At 34.5% G+C, this 18,563-nt stretch overlaps 1 protein-coding gene across 3 annotated transcripts in view; it reads right to left on the reverse strand.

Moving 5' to 3' along the window:
- The window catches only part of VPS13A (vacuolar protein sorting 13 homolog A), a 242,039-nt gene that overhangs the window by 189,305 nt on the left and 34,171 nt on the right, over window positions 1-18,563 (reverse strand). For all 3 annotated transcript variants that reach the window (XM_030876971.2, XM_060300819.1, XM_060300820.1), the window contains exons 6-17: window positions 17,170-17,279; window positions 16,414-16,473; window positions 14,184-14,243; window positions 13,894-13,974; window positions 11,081-11,138; window positions 6,733-6,860; window positions 6,428-6,534; window positions 4,818-4,989; window positions 3,169-3,231; window positions 2,555-2,684; window positions 1,624-1,718; window positions 1,147-1,289 (exon numbers count right to left, since the gene is read on the reverse strand). In XM_030876971.2, the coding sequence (XP_030732831.2) occupies window positions 1,147-1,289; window positions 1,624-1,718; window positions 2,555-2,684; window positions 3,169-3,231; window positions 4,818-4,989; window positions 6,428-6,534; window positions 6,733-6,860; window positions 11,081-11,138; window positions 13,894-13,974; window positions 14,184-14,243; window positions 16,414-16,473; window positions 17,170-17,279 (1,207 nt within the window). The remainder of the gene's footprint in view (window positions 1-1,146; window positions 1,290-1,623; window positions 1,719-2,554; window positions 2,685-3,168; window positions 3,232-4,817; window positions 4,990-6,427; window positions 6,535-6,732; window positions 6,861-11,080; window positions 11,139-13,893; window positions 13,975-14,183; window positions 14,244-16,413; window positions 16,474-17,169; window positions 17,280-18,563) is intronic.

The raw sequence follows: 18,563 nt of genomic DNA on the forward strand, positions 1-18,563 counted from the left end.
TCATAGTAGCAAAAAAGTGGAAACAAACCAAAAATATCCATCATCTGATGAATGGGCAAACAAAATGTGATGTATCCATACAATGAAATATTATTTGGCAATAAAAAAGAATGAAGCACTAATTCATGCTATACCATGGATGAACCTTGAAAATATCATGCCTATTAGTAAAACAAGCCAGACAGAAAAGGCCACATATTATATGATTCCATTAATATGAAATGCCCCAAACAAATTCTTAGAAATAGAAAGTAAATTAGCGGGACTTCCCTGGTGGTGCAGTGGTTAAGAATCCGCCCCCAATGCGGGGGACATGGGTTTGATCCCTGGGAAGATCCCACATACCACGGAGCAGCTAAGCCAGTGTGCCACAACCACTGAGCCTGCACTCTAGAGCCCGCGAGCCACAACTACTGAAGCCCATGCACCTAGAGCCCGTGCTCCACAAGAGAAGCCACCGCAACGAGAAGCCCGCAAACCAAAACGAAGAGTAGCCCCCACGCGCCGCAGCTAGGGAGAGCCCACGCACGCAGCAACAAAGACCCAACGCAGCCAAAAATAAATAAATAAATAATTTTTTTAAAAAAAAGAAAGAAAGTAAAATAGTTTTTACCAGACACTGGGGAGAGGGAGCAATGGGGAGTGACTGCTAATGGGTATTAGTGTTTCCTTTAAGGGGTGTTTAAGTGTTCTGTAATTAGGTAATGATAACTGTTGTACAAGCTTGTAAATATACCATGTGGATTTGGTATACGATACAGTGTGACAAAAAAGTGAATTGTACACTTTAATGGGTGCATTGTATGGTATGTGCATTATACCTCAATAAAGCTATTTTTAAAACAGAAGATAAAATAAAGACACTCCCAGATAAAAACAAAATTGTTAATGCTGTTTCTTTTTCAATACTGTGATTGCTGACATTTTTGTATTATTCTTTAGTGTCTCTCGGCATGAAGTTTTCTACTGAACATGTGTTATTTTAACAATCCCAAAATATATATATTAATGAAAAAAACTACCTTTCTAAAAATACAAAAGGACAAATTAAACCACAGTACTCTTTACAAAATACTGTATGACTAAATTCCAATCTCACAGTGAACTATTTTCTTACAGATTAAGAGAAAATAAATTAATACTTACTTAACTGCTTGTGCTCCTGGTCTTTGCACAATCAAAGTGCTAAATTCTTCCACTACAATATCTAACAGTTCAGATTTTTGTTGTTGTTCTCTTAGAATAATAGACATACTTTTCAAGTGAACAAAAAACTTCATGGCTTCAAACTAGAGTATATTCAGAGGAATAAAATGAAAAAAATTATCTATATGTGTGTATATATATATATATATACAACAAATACTCCTATTTATATAGTTTATTCTTTCCAAAAACCAGGAAAATACTTCAAACACAACCCTTCGTATATTAAAGGATCACCACATAACACTAAAAAGTAGGGGACAATTTTTATCCCTACCTTGGAAACTAAAATAAATGCAATATTTATAGACTCAAAGAAAGATGACAGAACAACTCAGTAACGTATATTTCTGAAAGGATTAAAAATAGGCATATCTATCACTAAATGCTCAGGTATAAGGCAAGAAAACATTTTACTGTTTTTGGCAAGGTTGGATCAACTGCTGTTTCACTATAGCCAATTGCTTCATATAGTAAAGTTTTTTCTTCAGGTGTCAACATTTCTTCAAGACCTAAAAATCATAAAAAAGTGTTTTATGTTCTTAACTGGTAACAAGATAAAACCGGCCCAAAATTTAGCTGCTTTTAATGAATTAAATGCAAATTTTACTCTCTTTTTATAATACTTTTAAGAAATTATATTCACTGAATGCTAGATGGCATTGCCAATTTTAGAAGGTTTATTCTCCCAAAATATAAATTGCTAAATACATAAATTTAGCAATATAAATTTCTAAATATTTGTATTAAGCACACAAAATAGATACCTGTATTAGGCACTTAATGGCATTGTGTTAAGCAACATACTTAGTGTACAAAGTAGGTAATATTAATATCATTTCTCCACATTTTATTACAGATGATGAAATTGAGGTTTAGAGAGCTTAAATAATATGCCAGGGCCACACTGCTAACAAACAATAGATCTAGGATGTAAACCTAAGCCCCTAAGCCTCCATGGTCTTAAGCATTTTGTTGGGAAGCAAAAATCTTTCCAACAAATAATTTCGATAAAAATTTACAGTGGTTTACACCCTTTTGGAATTTTTATTTTATCTATGACTGTGCTATATGCACTTACTAAATCCTCTAGACATAATGCTCTTTTGCAAGCATTAGTAAGATTCTAAAATTTATTTTATTTGATTTTTATTTAACACATATATTTACAATATCTAATAGTAATATTACTGATAATAATAAGAATTATAATAAATAAATAAGACTTAAAATGTCTATTTTAATGAAAGAGAAAATTTCCTACAAAACTTAATTGCACACCTGATGGTTAGCTACACTACCATAGCCTGATGATTAACTGCACTACTATAAAATGAAATGGACATACTTCCAGGTTTAAGATCTGGTTGTTGTTTAGTATATGATTCTGACCAAGTCCACAGCCAGCTAAACCATCCTTTATTATCCTCTGACTCTTGTGCTCCTTCTCTGAAAATCCTGTATCCAGCTTTCTTTACCTAAAATGAATAAATTTACAAATAAATGACAAGTTATCCTTTATTAGTAATCTAAAGAAACAGGATAATATTTCTAAAACTTATCTACTTTAGTGAATAAGTGTAAACAATAACATACTGACAATAAAACATAGTAGCCACAACATTGGCCAAACATCAGAATTTAGCATTACCAGGTACTTAGCACCACTGTCTTATAAGCAATGGTAATGGGGGGAAAAAAATTGGCTTTCACCTTCATATGAACTCTCAGTATTTGATAAGCCCAATTAGTTAGAAAGAATTTTTTTCCCATAGAACCTGTCTGGTTTAAATACATGTAGCAAAACAGTGCATCAAATTTTCTTATAATAGAAATAAGCAAATTTGAACCCTTTTTAGGAAACAGTATATTACAGCACAATACCAGTAACATCACAACATCTATCAAATCTGTATAAATTCTAGATTTATTTTTACTAATTGAAAGACAATCTGGAATTACCTCAACTTCTGCCTGTTGTCTTGCTATAGTTATATTAAATACATCCAAAGTCTTTTCCAACTCCTAAAAATATAAATAAAGTGTGTTTACATAAATAACTTTATATAAATAATTTTCATATATTCTCTATCAAATTGCTATACTAAAGAAGAGATAGGAAGCAGAAAACAGGTCACCCATCAACATAATATTCCTGTTAAATTCTGAAAAGCAATGCTTGTATATACGTCAGCTTGGAAATTAGTAATGATGGAACAACTTTCTCAACAAAGAAATCATACATGTCATGCATGTAAGAGTTAAAATACTACAAGATACACAGGCACGTACTAGAAGATAACACACATGCACTGTTTTAAATGACTTTTATTTGGGCTTTAACTACAGTTAAGGGTAAACACATTAGTGTCACTTTCAACTAAAAATACAATTATACGTCCTTCATATTACATGCACATTTCGTACGTCATCATTAAGATATATCAAGTAGATCTAGATACACTTAAAACTTGTTTTTAAATTTTATACTTGTCCAAGTATTTCAGTATAGCTACTGAAATAAACTGAGATAAGCTCAATCTTTCATCATATCTATACATTATTTCCATGATTACTTTTGAGAGCTTCATGCTCAAACCACTTTTAGTCCCAAAGAGAAACAGTGATGACCAACCATTACCTTGGAAAACTTTACTCAGGGTTCTACAGTCCAGTAGACTTAGAGGGTTAAGGTTAAGATCCAAAACTAGGTAAGGAAATCTGTAACCACCAAAGCAGAAACCCAAGCATTCATAATAGCCTAGGTCTTCAGAAAGTCTTCTATTTCAAAAATAAAAATAAAACTCAATCTTAGGGAGTTTTTTGGAAATTGGCCTGGATTCATAATGATTCCATTACTTTGAGAGACTAACTCTTCTTAGACTCCCTAAGCTGTACTTCATCCATCGGTAAAACAGTCCCATCTAGAATATACCATAATGCTAAAAGATTAAGACTAATATTTAGAGAACTCAGGAGCCAGCTAATTAAACGTAAAGTTGCTGGTGAAGACCAGAAATGCCACAAAGATTAAGAGGAAAAAAAACACTGTTTGAGCAAAAAATTCAGAAAAGTTCATACAAGAGATGGGATGTAAGCAAAACTTGAGGAATGAGTGAAACTGAGATAGAGATGAAGAAAGGCAGATGGAATGCATGAGCAGACTTGGCTATAAGTATAAGCATATACATATAGAAGATAAGAAATTTATTTGATTAATGCACAGTTAGATGGTAACATAGGGAAAAATGGAGTGGTGACATAACATAAGGCTTTGAAACCAACACAGAGAAGACTGGAATCAATGGAGCAAATACTTTCTAGGCTTTTGAGGTTTGTAAATGTCATAATAATGTGAGGCTTCCAATTACTATTTGCATAAACCCAAATCTCTCCAGATTGAGGAGAATCTCAAATTCCAAATGCACACAGGAAAACATCACCAGGGTTTGTAACATCCAATAGAAGTTAACGAGTATGAAAAAGTCTAGTAAGTAAAAGAGACAGAGAATGATCAGTACAAATTAGAACAGATAAGTAGGGAGTGTTAGTCACTAAAGACTGAGGAGTTAAGTAGTACAAAATATTTAACAAATTTTTTAAATGCTAACCTCCAAAGAGTTGAGAAGTTCACCAGACGGCTTCTTACTTGTTAGTTTTTTTTTATACAGTTCTTTATATTGCTTCATTTTTTGCCTATGTTCTCTTATATGCTTCCATGACCACATCCGTAAGTGGGGCCGAACATTTACTTCAAGAATACCACGTATAGCATAAACCCACCTAGTTAAAAAATAAAAACAAAAACCCTACGCTTAAAAGCACTCTCAAACCAACAGTATAAAATATAACTGATACTGCTTCTACTCTAACAGCATACATAATACAGAGACTATGAAAATGGTATATTATCTGGGCACTTGCTTCTTCCCAGCCCTATTAGTAATTAACAATACACTATTTAGTCTTATCTCTTTCCTAAATGTAAATAATCAAAATCACTGAATTTTGTTACAATAAATATAGTTCTACAGAAAAACTATTAAAGTATTAATTGGCAACTAGCACTTCAGCCACTTGAATAGTAATTAAAATAGTCAACTGAAAGAGTAATTGCAACTTCTAGAATCTAGGAAAGAGCTTAATAACTGGAAAAATAAGACTTTTCAATTTTAAAAAGGGGTTGCACTTTATAGACTACCATAACCCTTTCAGGTTTATAATAGGTTTAATATGTCTGATACCGAAGTTTGAAAACTAAAAAAAGACATGGTTAGAAAACAAACTGGGATATGTTTCTTAATAATTCCAAAAGTACAGTAAATGAATGGAATGCTAGTATTTCCAGTTGTAAATTCATTATAAAGAATCCTTTAACTTAATTTTACTCATGTAATAAGCAAAAGCCACTACAAGTGTTTCAAGACAAATATTACATTATAGTTTCTATCAGCCCTTAAAGAGTATCTTAAAAAGTCAAGAAATTCACTTTTATACCATATTTTTTAAATCTTAAAAAACTTAGATTGAGCAATTCCACTGGGTATCTACCTGAAGAAAATGAAAACACTAATTCAAAAAATATATGCACTCCCATGTTCACTGCAGCATTATTTACAAGAGCCAAGATATGGAAACAACCAAGTGCCCACTGATGGATGAATGGATCAAGAAAATGTATGTATATGTTTATACACACAATGAAATGTTATTCAACCATAAAAGGAATAAAATCTTGCCATTTGTGACAACACGAATGGCTACTGAGGGCATTATGCTAACTGAAATAAGTCAGACAGACAAAGAGAAAGACAAATACTGTATGATCTCACTTATATATTGAATTTAAAAAAATGAGCTCATAGATCCCGAGAATACACTGGTGGTAGCCAGAGGCAGTGGGTCAGGGATGCTCAAAATGGGTGAAGGGGATCCAGAAAACTTCCAGTTATAAAATAAATAAGTCATGGGGATATAATGTACAGCATGGCAACTACAGTTAATAATACCATATGGCATATTTGAAAGTTGCTAAGAGAATAGATCTTATAAGTTCTTATAACAAAAAAAAGTTTTGTTAACTATGCATGATATTGGATGTTAACTAGACTTACTGTGGTGATCATTTTGCAATATATACCATATCGAATCATTATGTCATACGCCTGAAACTAATATATGTCGATTATACTTCAATTTGAAAAAATTTAAGGCATATTACCATTCTTTGGCATGGTAGTGGAGAGGTACATCAGGTTTGAATTTCCTGTATGGTAGATTTTGCGTCATCATATCAACCGATTCAAGAAGTTCCATAAGACTGAAATACTGAAGAATGAAAAAAATTGAAGTTCTTAAATGTTTCAGATTTCTTGTTTAATTGTCAAAGATAAAAGTTAAATTATTGACTTTTTTAAGGAAATGTTATCATATATCATTATGAGTTTTTGAAAAACATTTAAAATCTTAGCTCTCCTTTTATCAAACTATAACTCACAATTTAAAATTTCATTTAAAAAAAATCACCTGTGGTTTATTAAGTTCAATTGTTATGTCATGTAACTCAATATCCAGGCTTATTTTGGGGACAGAAAAGTCAAAATCCAATCCGCGATTCATCTGAAGTTTGGCATTAGCAGATATGGGGCGAAATACTGGAAAATAACACAGATTTTTAAAAATTAAATTGAGTTTTTTTCAAGAGTCTCAAAGTGCTAAAGGAATCAAGTTGAAAATACTGATTTTCATTTCTTATATACCCTTTCTACAGCTCCCAGATTTCCATACTGCTATGATTTGATCATATGAACTGTCACTTAGTGTTGAAGAGTCTTTTATATTTTTCCTATCTATAATTCATATTGTCTTTTATGAGTACAATAAAAGCTAAGTGAACTTCTCAAAACAACAAAATAATCCTTACAAGCAGGAACACTCTCTAAAAGGCAAAACAGTCCAGTAAGACAATTTTAATAAAAGTATAGTTTTAAGGAATGAATATAATTTGAAATGCTAAGGGGAAAAATATTTTATTTAGCCACTGACTTTCATTATATAATTATAATTCCTGAATTTCGGGTCAGTGTCTCTGTATCCATCTGTCCCCCCTTTTAACTTGAAAAAAGAGAGGAGATAAGATGAGAGTTTATCCAAGATAACCTTCTTGGCTCAACTCATAATCTAAGATTTCTCTCAACCCTTTGTATTTAGTGCCAAAAAGAATAAGAATAATGCAGAGGGAGACCAGTAATAGCAGAATCTAGAAAGATATCAACCACTAAATTATAAGCTAATTTGTATACAAAGATAATATATTCCTCTTCTTTTAATCATCCCTCAGGCATAGCACTAAATTCAAAAATACTTTTTTTTTTTTTTTTGTGATACGCGGGCCTCTCACTGTTGTGGCCTCTCCTGTTGCGGAGCACAGGCTCCGGACGCGCAGGCTCAGCGGCCATGGCTCACGGGCCCAGCTGCTCCGCGGCATGTGGGATCCTCCCAGACCGGGGCACGAACCCGTGTCCCGTGCATCGGCAGGCGGACTCTCAACCACTGTGCCACCAGGGAAGCCCCCCAAAATACTTTTAATTTAAATAGAACAAGAAGGTATTCATCAATAGGGGACCAGTTAAATTCATTACTCTATACAACAGAATACTATACAGTTAAAAATGAGAAAAATTTATATGTACATAAATGGAAGGATATTGAAAGAGAAAGTTTAGAAAGTATATGTATAAAGCAATAATACCAGTATTTGAAAAGTAAAATTATTCCTCTCCTCCAGCTTTAACTCTTATTAAACAAGACTATACCACCCACTATACCCTCCTTGGTTACAATAATTTATCCATCCCTGGGCTTCACCCTCTCCTATCTCTCTCAGATTTTAGCTCCTGGCAACTCTAATTTCTGGATTATTTCAATATACAAATGATCGTTCCAATACCATAGCCTCTCAGTTCCTTGGACTCTTCCCCCCTCACCTCATCCACTAGACCTTATCATACCGATATCCTCAACCTCTCAATAAACTCAGCCTCAAGCATCCAACTCTCCTACCACCACCATCTATCTCTCTAGTAATCCAATACCAAACCTAAAGTCTTAAGGGAACTACCATTCATTGATCCTCTATCTTTGCTCTGTCTTTCACTTCTGCTTCACGTCCTCAGCTCTCTCCCTACCCTGTTGACAGTTATTTCAGTCATTCCCTTACATTCACCCTTTAACTCCTTGGCCCTTCTCACTTTGTTAATACTTACTAGGCAAAATTCGAATTCTGAATAAAGCCACTCTATGTACTCCATACCTCTATTTACTCCACACCTCTATTTACTCCACATCAATACCTACGCAGCTGTATGTGGTTGGGAAAAAACAAAATCACACTGATTGGTCTCACGTTAATGTCATAAATCTCAAGTAGGTACTTAATGTTGTTGACTAATCACACAACATTCTTTTAGTCCAGGGATAGGCCAAACCTATACCACAGCCTGTTTTTGTATAGCAAGTGAGGTAGGAATGATTTTTTTTTTTTTTTTTTTTTTAACAGTATGTGGGTCTCTCACTGTTGCGGCCTCTCCCGTTGCGGAGCACAGGCTCCAGACGCGCAGGCTCAGCGGCCATGGCTCACAGGCCCAGCCGCTCCGCAGCATGTGGGATCTTCCCAGACCGGGGCACGAACCCGCGTCCCCTGCATCGGCAGGTGGACTCTCAACCACTGCGCCACCAGGGAAGCCCAGGAAAGATTTTTATACTTTTAAAGGGTTGTTTAAAAGAAACAGAAAAATATGTGACAGAGACTATACATAACCTATAAAATGTAAAATGTTTGTTTACTACATGGCCCTTTGCAAAAAGAAAATTAGCCAAACCCTACTCTGGCCCAGTGGTTCTCAAACTGTAGTATTCATCAAAATCACTAGGATAGCTTGTTAAAAATAGATTGCTAAGCTTCACTCTCAGATGTTCTGATTCAGTATGTCTGGGATGGGCCCTGGAATTTATATTTCTAACATGTTTCCAAGTGATACTGATGTTGCTAGTCTAAACAGCACTTTGATAATACTGCTCTCATCAATTCATTCTCTCATTCCCCTACATGGCTATCTCATAGCCCCTCCTCCATCTGAAAACCTCTAATTCCTCAGATAGTTTAAAAAAAAAAAGAGTTCAGAAGAAAAAAACCCCATTAACTCCAATCACCATATTTACTTGTTCACCCAACACAAAGACTTCCTCCCTCCCTCCCTCCCTCCCTGCCTCCCTCCCTCCCCCTCCCTCCCTCCCTCCCCCCCCCTCCCTCCCTCCCTCCCCGGCTGTGTTGGGTCTTCGTAGCTGCATGCAGGCTTTAGTTGAAGCAAGCCAGCGGCTACTCTGCATTGCAATGCATGGGCTTCTTATTGTGGTAGCTTCTCTTGTTGCAGAGCACGGGCTCTAAGTGCACGGGCTCAGTAGTTGTGGCCTGTGGGCTCTAGAGTGCAGGCTCAGTAGTTGTGGCACGTGGGCTTAGTTGCTCTGTGGAATGTGGGATCCTCCCAGACCAGGGCTCAAACCTGTGTCCCCTGCATTGGCAGGCGGATTCCTAACCACTGTGCCACCAGGGAAGTCCCGGACTTCTCTCCTATAATTGAAATCTATCTTACAAACAAACTGACCATGCTCCTACCTGTGGCAAAGCACTCCATTTGTACACTAGATTCTACCCCCTTTCACCCATGTCAATACAGAAATAATCCCTTCTCTCTCTTATTTTTCATGTTCTATGGATCATTCCAATCTTAGCCTATAAACAAGATGCTATCTCTCCCATTAAATAAAAACACAAAAAACAAAACCAAAAAGGAGTCCTTCATTCATCCTTCCCCCTCCAGCAAGTGTGCCAGTTATCAACTGATTGCCCATAACCTCCAGATCACCCTTCCCTGCCTGCTCTAAAACCTAGATTTGGGTCCTCTAAATCGTTTTTCTTTACCAGCTAGCATAATGTTAATCTTTATCAGCAGAGGACACGGGAGAGATACTGCAGGAGCAAGGAGCTATGCTTCCTGGTTCTAATGTACTCATTCAGCAGACTCCTGCAGTGCCATGGTTCTGCAACATGCAGCTCCTAAAGAAAATGGCTTCTCCAGTGTCCAGGTCCTCCAGCACAACAGATTTCTTCAGCACCAGACTCCTGCAGTACATGGCCGCTTGCACCATCCAACAGCCAGCAAATTCTCTCAGTACGCTGCTAAGGCAGTTTTACAGTGGAGTGCCTTCTGGAGACAACTCTCCATGAGGCTCCCTAAAGGGTCTGTTTCCCTAAAGTTCCTGAATGAGAATTTACAGGTTTAACTGGCAGGGCACCACAGACTTTCCTGCCTCCTAGTGATCCATGGCCACACCCTTTCCAACAAGTTCTAGATCTCAGTGCTGAGGGAGGTAGACCCTCTTCTTTGGACACTCCACCTAAGTCCTAGGGTAAGGGCTGTTCCTTCTTGCTACTATTCTTATGTTCTTTAGAGTTCTCTTTACTTTTCACTAGCCAATCCCTTGTTACTCTAATCCCCTGTTATATTTAGTAATTCTTCATAAATACTTTCCCTGCTCAAATTAGTATGTGGTTTCTCTTCCTTCATCAGACTCTGACTGAAACAGCCAGAAATAACAGTAGGGTAAAGGAGAAATAAGTCAAATTTGAAGTGACAGATTTGAGAATCGTCAACACACATGACACAGAAAAGTGTTTTGCTTCTGCATATATATTATAAATATATTTAATTTTGTGGGAAAATTAACATGAAATATCACAGTGACATCAACAATATTCATTTAAAATTTATACTGATTACTTTAATTGTACATTTATTTTATGAAATGTACTTACCAAAATCATAACCTTCTGGAACAATACTTTCATCAACAATACCATTCCTCAGGCTGTCCTATTAAAAGACAAATTGATTTTACTTATATTCGTGTCAATATACCTTTATTCTACAAAATCCTATTATATGCAAAAGAAAAATGCCTAAAAGCAATTAAAAAAATAACTCAAACTTAGCAGAACTTAGCTAAGAAAATATTAAAATAGTTAGACACTATCTCATTAAACTACTATTATATAAGACTGCTCTAGAAATTTTTAGGATATGTGTGTTTATATATATGTGTACAAGCACATACACAAAATTTGACAGAATTCAACATCTATTTATGAAAAAAAACTCTCAACAAAGTGGGTTCAGAGTTAACGTATCTCAACATAATGAAGGCCATAGATGGCAAGCCCACAGCTATCATCATACTCAAGGGTGAAAAGCTGAAAGCTTCTCTTCTAATATCGGCAACAAGACAAAAAGGCCCACTTTCACCACTTTTATTCAACACAATATTAGAAGTCCTAGCCAGAGAAATTAGGTAAGAAAAATAAAGGCATACAAATCGGAAAGGAAGAAGTAAAACTGTCACTATTTGCAGATGACATAATAATATAGATAGAAAACCCTAAAGATTCCACCAAAAACTGTTAAAACTAATACTAAATGAATTAAATAAAGTTGCAGGATATAAAAATCAATATATGAAAACTGAGGTGTTTCTATATACTAATAACAAACTATGAGAAAGAGAAATTAAGGAAAAAATTCCATTTACAATTGCATCAAAATGTAACAATAAATTTCACCATGGTGAAAGACTTGTACCCTGAAAATGATAAGGCACTGAGGAAAGAAAATGAAAAGAACAATAACTGATGGAAAGACATTCCATGCTCATGGATTTGAATAATTATCATTGTTAAAATGTCCACATTACCGAAAGCAATCTACAGATTCAATGCAATCACCATCAAAATACCAAGTGCATTTTTCACAGAAGTAGAAAAAACAATACTAAAATTTGTATGGAACCACAAAGGAACCCAAATAGCCAAAGCAATCTTGAGAAAGAAGAACAAAGCTGGAGACGTCATCCTCTCTGATTTCTAACTAAATTACAAAGCTTTAGTAATCAAAACAATATGGTACTGGCATAAAAACAGATACAGATCAACAGAATAGAACAGACAACCCAGAAATCCCATGCATATATGGTCAGTTAATTTATAACAAAGGAGCCAAGAATATACAATGGGGAAAGGACAGTCTCTTCAATAAATGGTGTTGGGAAAACTTGACAGCCATATGCGAAAGAATGAAATTGCACTACTACCTTACATGATAAATGAAAATAACTCAAAATGGATTAAAGACTTGAACATAAGACCTGAAACCATAAAAATCCCTAGAAGAAAACAGGTGGTAATTTCCTTGACATCTCTTTTGGTGACGATTTTTTGGACTGGACAACAAAAACAAAGGCAACAAAAGCAAAAATAAACAAATATGACTACACCAAATTAACGGCTTCTGCACAGCAAAGGAAACCATCAATTACATGAAAAGGAAACCTTATGAATGAAAGAAAATATATGCAAATCATATACCTGATAAGGGGTTAATATCTGAAATATATAATGAACCCATATAACTCAAAAGCAAAAAAATAAACAATCCAATTAAAAAATGGGCAGAATACCTAAAAAGACATTTTTCAAAGAAGAAATACAGATGGCTAACAGGTACATTAAAAGATGCTCAACAACACTAATCATTAGAGAAATGCAAATCAAAACCACAAAGAGATACCACCTCATACTTGTTAGAATGGCTATTTTCAAAAAGACAAAAAATAACAAATGTTGGTGAGAATGTGAAGAAAAGAGAACGCTTCTGCTCTGGTGGTGGGATGCAAATTGGTGCAGACACCATGGAAAACAATAGCGGAGCCTCAAAAAATTAAAAATAGAACTACCATATGATCCAACAGTTCCGCTTCTGAGTATTTTCCTGAAGAAAACAAAAGCACTAACTTGAAAACATATCTGTACCATGTTCACTGCAGCATTATTTATAATAGCCAAGATATGGAAACAACCTAAATGTCCTTCAAAAGGTGAATGAAGAAAATGTTTTACACACACACAATGGAATATCACTCAGCCATAAAAAAGAATGAAATTGTGTCATTTGTGACAACACAAATGGACCATGAAATAGCTCAGAGAAAAACAAATACTGTATTATCTCACTTCATGTGCAATTTAGGAAAAAAAGACAAACTCATAGATACAGAGAACACACTGGTGGTTGCCACAGGTGGGGTGTGGGGATGGGCAAAATTGATGAAGGGAGTCAAAAGGTCCAAACTTCAGTTATAAAATAATTATTATGTCATGTGGATGTAATGTACAACAGGCGACTGTAGTTAATAATACTGTATTGCATATTTGAAAGTTGCTAAGAGTAAATCTTAAAAGTTCTCATCACAAGAAAAAAAACTGTGTAACTGTGTATGGTGATGGATGTTAACTAGACTTACTATGGTGATCATTTTGCAGTATATACAAATATCAAAACATTATGTTGTGTACATGTAACTAATAAATGCTGCATGTCAATTATACAAAAAAAGGCATGTATTTATATGTTTCTGTACAGACACATATATATTCACCTATTTCTGCTAATGGATTTTGCCTAAGGAAAAAAAGGACAACTGACTACAGTACGTTAGATAAATGACAATGAATAAAACCTTATGCAAAATATGATACCAACAAAAGTATATATGCATGTATCAAAAAAATTTACTCACCAATGATTCATCATAATTACTAAGATAAAACATCTGAGACTTCACATTCCAATAGGCAAAAAGGTTATCCAATAGGATTAACTGAAAATAAATCAATTTTATTATAAGCCTCATTTTCATTGAAGATTCTTTAACATATGCTTTTTTCAGAATCTCAAATAATTGGTCATATAACAGTTAAGCAAGTAAACACAATTCACAAAAATCCTTATCTATATATTATCATTTGCCTTCCTAATTAAAAGTATCTTTTGTCAAGCCCATGGGTTGAAAAAACATATTTATTTTACCTTACGAAATAGTTTCTCAGTTTCATCATGTAAACATGGAATCCAGTATTGGTCAGTTGTCTGAAAAGGAAAATAAAAAGCAGTAAAAAACTGTCACTTGCATGTGAAATGGCAGAGTGATAAATAGAATCTATCATGCCCTAGACCAAGTTTCCATTAAAATGTCCTTGAAAACAACATTCAGGGGCTTCCCTGGTGGCGCAGTGGTTAAGAATCCGCCTGACAATGCAGGGGACACAGGTTCGAGCCCTGGTCCGGGAAGATCCCACATGCCGCAGAGCAACTAAGCCCACGCACCACAACTACTGAGCCTGTGCTCTAGAGCCCACCAGCCGCAACTACTGAGCCCGTGTGCCACAACTACTAAAGCCTGCGTGCCTAGAGCCCGTGCTCCACAATAAGAGAAGCCACCGCAGTGAGAAGCCCACGCACCACAAAGAAGAGTAGCTCCCGCTTGCTGCAGCTAGAGAAAAAAAAACCCACAGGCAGCAACAAAGACCCAATGCAGCCAAAAATAAAATAAATAAATTTTAAAAAATAATAATAATAACGTTCAGTCAAAGAATATTAACTGAATATTCTGCATTCAAGGATCTCATTGCTTGGTGGAAAAGCAAACTTAGTAAACAAATTACAAACAGGTAAATGCCATTCTGGAGGTTAAATACACAGTACTCAGGGAGAACATGGTGGGAGCCTCAATCTCAGGGATGTGATGGCAAAAGTGATATCTAATCTAATAAGTGACTCATTAACAGAAATTATCAATTCTAAATTCAGTAGGGAATATGATTCACGGTAGGAAGATATTTGAATATATGACATGTTCAAAGAAGTGAAATAGCCCAATATGGCCCAAGAACATACTCAAAACAACGGAAAGAGGTAAAATTAGGTATCTTACCTGGGGACAGATTACAAAGGGATTATAAACTATTTTAAGACAAAACTATGGACTTTATTCTAAGAGCAATGAAAAGTCATGAGGGGAATAAACTGATATCCGAAGCTTATGTTAAAAAGACGGTTTTCATTTTTTTTCTAGAGAACTAAATGGACTAGAACAGTGTTGCTCAAAGTTTTCACACAATTAGGATCACCTGGAAGGCTTTTTAAACTAGATTGCTGGGTCCCAACCTGAGTTTCTAATTTAATATGTCTGGGCTGCGGGACAAGTTTCCAAGGACCTCCAAAACCAGTGGTGAAAACCACTGCTGACACAGTTACCAATCACCTTCACATTGCCAAATCCAATGGCTAATTCTCCACCCTTATTTTTCAGCGTTAACAGTAGCATTTGACAGTTTACCTCACCCAACTTTATTGAATAACTTTTCATTTGACTTTTCTTTTTTCTCTTTCTGCTTGAGGTGGATCCAAGTTTTAAAAACAAATCATACACAAAAGCTTAATGAACATAACAAATAAAAGAATATAATGAAATACTACAGAGCAGTTGAACTGGATCAACTGAACTACACGTGGCAATAAATACACGTCACAAACAATGTGTAGAGAAAAAGGGAACTTACAGAAGAATCACATAACATATTTATGTAAACTTTTAAAAATCTACCAAATATTACACAGTTTTAATGGATATATTATATAAAGTTTAAAAACTTAGGATGTTTATCTCTTGGGTGGGAGAGAAGAGTGGAGTGGAATACAAAAGGAATTTATACTTTATTCATAACAACTTATTCTTTAAAAGTATTTAAAACTTAATCTAAATGACAAATTCAACAATCATGCCTTCTGGATATGAGCAAATGTTTCATAATTCTCTATGTGCTCCTATACTTTTAAAATTTCTCAATTTGAAAAATCAGACAGGAAGAAAATATGCCACAATTATTAATAATAGTGATGATAAAATGATTTGTTTCTTTAGGCTTTTCATGACTTATCAAAGATTCTGAAATGAACATTACTTTTATTTTGTACTTATGTATTTAAAATTCAGAATAGATTTTTAAAGAAAATAAGTATCAAATATCATAATTGGCAAATAATAATAGTCTCTCACATTTGAAACTAAATTTGATTGTCAACCATTTTTTGAACTGTAAAACTACCTACCCTTAGTTCCAATCCAGTCTATGCATTTCCTGTACCACTTCTATATAGATACCTACTCCTGATGCTGGCATATATTAACAGTAATTACTAATTTAATTAACTATACTGCAAAATTAAATATGGTTGAATTTCTTTTTAAACAAAGTACCTGCATGCTGAGATTTTGAAGGGAAATACCAAATGACAGTGGGTTGTCTCGGTTTGTGACCTAAAGAGGAAAACAGAGTAAATTTTACTCAGATTTTTAGTAGTTGTATAAAATTCATATTATAGAAGAACTTCACTTTCTGGGAAGTATGCTATTTTGAACATTCAGAAACATATTCCTACTTTCCGGAATAATTTTTATTCCTATATTTTTCCTAATACTAATTAAAATATTAAGTATCAATGTATTAGTGTAGTACAACAATACATCTGCATAATGTTTTTCAGTCTGCAAAAAAAGAAGTTTATAAAAAAAGTGATTGACCCTCACAATAGAACTATGAGAAGCCAATGATTATGTGTTTGAGAGAATACATGATCTATTTGACATCAAACAATTAGTTAAGTCTAGCTCTAATGATTCTTAGACCATTGCTCTTTCCAGGAAGAAAACACAGTATAATTTAAAGTATTTTAAAAATATATAACTGCTAAATTCATAACTCCCATTTATCAAAGGTGGTTATAATATAAGCAAGGCATTTACCTTCATTATTGATGTTTGAACATTTTAGGAAAGTGTAATCAAGGCACTAAGGACTGCAAATTACAACTATAATTATAAAAAATAAAGATAATGTCATCTTCAGCTCTATATCCCTCCACTTCCCAGCATCTCATAAGTTGACCACTACAGAGCAGGTGTCAACAAACAGTAAAATAAATATAAACCATTATCACCTATTAAAATACTTACATCATCTTCATAGCGAATATGGATGTTGGAAATTTTCACTTGAAGATTTTTTATGATCTGAGTAATTAATTTTTCTGTAAAAGTGTCCTGTTTCTCCACCCGATGTTTTTCTACAATTGCAAATATCCATTTTTGATTTGAATGAAAAATACACTCTATGTGTATACACTTATTGAGGTAACATAACTGTTACCTGTTAAAGAAATATATCTGTATTTGTAAACAGAACACCAAAAGCCTGCTTTCCAGAAGTCTTACATACCAAAAGGCTTTCACAGGTGACTAAATGCACACAGTTTTCAAAAGCCACTTTCTTATCCAATCAAACTAAAGCCAAATATGTAGAATTTACTGTCATCAAATTTTATAATTTCTGTTAGCTATACCTGAGTATATAAGGACATAGAAAACAATAAAGATTATTAGGTAAGAATTATGATAGGCTTATATTAGAAGAGCCAGAAACGGTAGCAAAGAATGAATCTCTGCTAAAATTTATGCTATCATCGTAAGTTGTCTGTGGTTAGAAGTAAAAAATAGCTGAATATGCTCCTTCCCCAATGAATACAAAATAGGAAGATATAAGATCCTTTCCCTCTCTCCTTTTAAGCAAGGATGAAGGAAGTTCATCATTTGTTTCATTTTCCAAAATGAGATAAACTATCTCTTCAATACTTTCCAGGGAAATATAAAGAATTGAGGTTCGTAATTTCTTTTTTAATATGCCTGTGATAATCACTAATTACTAACGTTTTTGCCCCCACTTGAAAATGCCAATGAAGGTGATCTCCTTTCCCATTTCTAGTTCTATTTCACCTGTATCTACATATTGTCTATCTTTTCCTCTAATGACCTACTACTCCCTAATTCAGCTGACCCAGAAGGTCTCAGATAAAAAGTTGATGAAGATATCATATGTACATCAAAGACAAGTGTGAGTGAACAAGAGATAAGTGAATATATTTGAATATATTGAAAAGGACTTTAGAATTAAAAAGTGGAAAGTAGAATATAAACTCTTTGAAGACAGAACATTTTATTTTAAATGCTGAATGAATCCCACCACTACCTAATAAAATCCTCTGCTCTATAAATTTATTCAGTCATTCAATTAAATGCTAAATCTTTCTTTCCCTACCCACTAGTTTCTTTCTGACTTCCTTATCTGGCTCTGATTCCATAATAAATTATTTCACCAACACTTTAAACTCTGAGCTCTCTTTTTTCTCCTTTTCCTCTGTCAGCAAAGCTCCAACCCTGCATAAAACCAGCAGTCTACTTTTTATATAAACGTGTATGCCTTGCCAGGTGAGTACTGGAGGAGAAAAATTACAACAGAACAGACTGCAGCTACGGCGAGTTAATCATTACCAACTTCAACTCACCAGCAACCT

The sequence above is a fragment of the Globicephala melas genome, chromosome 6, assembly GCF_963455315.2.
Source record: "Globicephala melas chromosome 6, mGloMel1.2, whole genome shotgun sequence".
NCBI classification, from domain to species: Eukaryota; Metazoa; Chordata; class Mammalia; order Artiodactyla; family Delphinidae; genus Globicephala; species Globicephala melas.